Below are 3,010 nucleotides of genomic sequence, written 5' to 3' on the forward strand. Positions count from 1 at the left end.
AATATAAGTGGAGTTTATATACAGTTTCCATCCATCCATCCATCCATCCATCCATCCATCCATCCATCCATCCATCCATCCATCCATCCATCCATCCATCCATCCATCCATCCATCCATCCATCATCAATTTGAAAAATACTTTATTTATGAAACAGGTCACCTTTGAAAAAAGTATAATTCACATTTTAACTACCATCAAGTCATTATTTTCTTTTAACATTGATTTTTTTTAGGTTTAGGAAGGTGCTGGACACTTAATTACTTTATACTTGCTTTTATTCAACATTCTTTATTTTCAAACAGCAATGCAATGATGAGAATTTTGCAGAATGTTGCTTGGTCATTACTAACCAACGCTTTACATTAGTAACAAATCCGCTAAGAGGAAAAGAGTACATTTGTCAAATGAATGATGGCTCTGGCTTAAAAAGTAAACTTGGCACCACCTAAACTGCTTTTATCAGCTAACAAAATAGTGCAGAAAAAAACAGTGGCACCAACAAGAGCAGCAGGGCAGGACTTGCACTGCTGGCACTGTTGCAGTAGTCTCCCTGGCAGCAACTATACTGTAGACCACTGTACATTGTTAGCAGTGAAGTCACTTGATCTGTGCACATCAGCTTGGAGGCGCATCCCTTCAGTTCCACTCTAACTCCTGCTGCATTTGCTAAAAAAAAAAAAAAAAAAATGGAATTTATCAGGAGAGTAACATCTTCAGATATTTTCTTAAAATTCTTCTAAAGCTACTAAGCTTCAAGACAAACATATAACATGTAAAAACATGCTGGCCACTTACCTGTCATTTTGATGCAGTGGTTTTCCTCCCCTTCGCAATTAACAGTCCGGGTGCAATCCTCTCCCTTGCAGCTGAAGCACTTTTTGCCATTTGGAATGGATTTATAGTCTAAGAAACAAGATAGTTATTCATTGAAAGGAGATTAAGACTTATTAAATATTTCCCTTTCAACTTTCATTTTTTTTTTTTATTCCATTTTTACTTCAATGTGTAAAAAAGTTATACATCTTCAGTAGTAAATGCTTGTTAGTTTAAATCTCTTCACTACTGCAGTATTAATATAAAAACAAAAAAAAACAGCTAAGAATTAAACTACCTTGAAATCTGTTGTTGCAGAGGGGTGTTGTGCAGCATGAGGTCATGTGTACAGTTCTGACAATTCCAAAGTTAATGGAGCCATCAACACACTCTTCAGACATAGCACAACCTTTGGCTGTCATGTCAAAAATCTTGTTTTCTCCTAGGACAAAGAACACATACATTTAAGTCAGTTCCAAACTAGGGTCCAAAAACCGTGTGAAACCATACAGTTACACACCTTGATATGAGACTGCTCTTGTCGCTAGACACTGGTACTTCTGTGAGGGACATTCTGTTTTTTTCTCTTTGCATGTCCCATCGACACTCATTGGACATTCATAGCATTGCAGGGCATCAGCTGCTTAAAACAATAAGAAACCACACTTCTTTGTAAGCAAAGTATAAATTACACAATGTTACGTAAATTTCTTGGTGCAAACGGGACAAAAAAGGCTGAAACAGTGCGAGAAGGAAAAGGCTACAATTTGTTACAGGATAATTACAGGATAATAACAAAAGCTGCAATGACATCATATATATATATATATATATATATATATATATATAGAGAGAGAGAGAGAGAGAGAGAGAGTTTTTAATGTGTAATAGTTATAAAACCCCTAATTCACTTAAACTTTTTTTTAACATTGTCTTCTAAAACACACAGAATAGGCATTGAGGCTCTTACAGATTAGTGCAACACCGTCTAAGTCAACCCAATTGAGCTTATCTTAAAATATGCTAAAATACAATTTAAATGAAAGGTCTGAAAAATTAGAAAATACAAGAAAAGCTTAACCTAATGAAATCGCATCAATTTATGAAAAAAATAAATAATAGCATTGAATTTAATCAACAACTTACTTTTTGGGAGAAAAAACACCCCGATAAACAACAACATGAACATTTTGTTGCCTCTACACAAGTGAATTCCACTTTTCTCAGTAAATATATACAGAACTTTTTCTGGGAGGGGCTTATCTCATAGACCACTAGTTTTATTCTTCATAATCAACTTATGTAGCTGTTTGAAATTAGTCAGATATTCCTGCTTGTTTTTTTTATTTGTAGGTTTTAATCCTTTTGATTATACTTTTTCTTTAAGTTTTTTAACTTCTAGATTCAATATTAATATTCAATTTCATGCTTTATACACCTTTTTTGTTGTAAATACCAAACTAGATTTGATCCTTATATGAGCATCCAATGTTATGATACTTGTCTTTCATAAGAAAGAATAAGCAAAAGTAATTAGATAATTTCAATTGAATCATCATACACACAGTCAGTTTGGCTTTCTTGAATGAAAATGGGACCTAAGGTATGTTTTCAAGGAAGCAAATGCAAGAAAGCTTTTGGATCCTCAAAGTAAAGAGGAAAGTTTTAAATTTATTTCAATAATAGTGGTCCGATACAAATTTTCATCACATGGAAACACCAAAAGCAGTAGCAGAACAGGAAGCAGAGTCGTAGGTTAACACATCCCTCTGCAGCTTCTCTGACAAGTTGCGTTTTTTAGAGTATTGTTTCCTATATCTTAGATTTAAGGAATTAATATGGCACTATTCCTATAGTGTTGAAAACAGTCCGTGTTCAATTTATAAAACAAATACAACTGTATTTTTCTCAGATGGTTTTACACAAGCATGAATAGATAGGTTTAATTTCTTCTTTACCCGAACACAGGTTTCTTTTGTTCCTGATGTGCCTCTAGGTCATGCCTGGTCACGTTATTTCTAACTCAAACATATCAGTTTCCTTTTATGAGAAATGAAACCTTAGCATTGCCCCTGAACTGACAAAAATATTTGTGGTTTTAAACAATAGTAAGAAATCATGTTTGACAGGACTTAATAAAATGAAAGGTTGCTGAGCTTCCATATTAATGATTAAATAAAAAAATTGTTAATAT

At 33.6% G+C, this 3,010-nt stretch overlaps 1 protein-coding gene across 1 annotated transcript; it reads right to left on the reverse strand.

Moving 5' to 3' along the window:
* Positions 1-260: 260 nt before the first annotated feature.
* LOC119783821 (urokinase plasminogen activator surface receptor-like) lies at positions 261-1,295 on the reverse strand. Its single transcript, XM_038285510.1, has 3 exons — positions 1,115-1,295; positions 799-906; positions 261-669 (listed from the first exon to the last, which is right to left on the reverse strand). The coding sequence occupies exons 1-3, from the start codon at positions 1,278-1,280 to the stop codon at positions 467-469; spliced, it is 477 nt and encodes a 158-aa protein (XP_038141438.1). The 5' UTR covers positions 1,281-1,295; the 3' UTR covers positions 261-466.
* Positions 1,296-3,010: the final 1,715 nt, after the last annotated feature.

Source organism: Cyprinodon tularosa, unplaced genomic scaffold, assembly GCF_016077235.1.
Source record: "Cyprinodon tularosa strain WSP-4 unplaced genomic scaffold, ASM1607723v1 ctg210, whole genome shotgun sequence".
Taxonomy (NCBI): domain Eukaryota; kingdom Metazoa; phylum Chordata; class Actinopteri; order Cyprinodontiformes; family Cyprinodontidae; genus Cyprinodon; species Cyprinodon tularosa.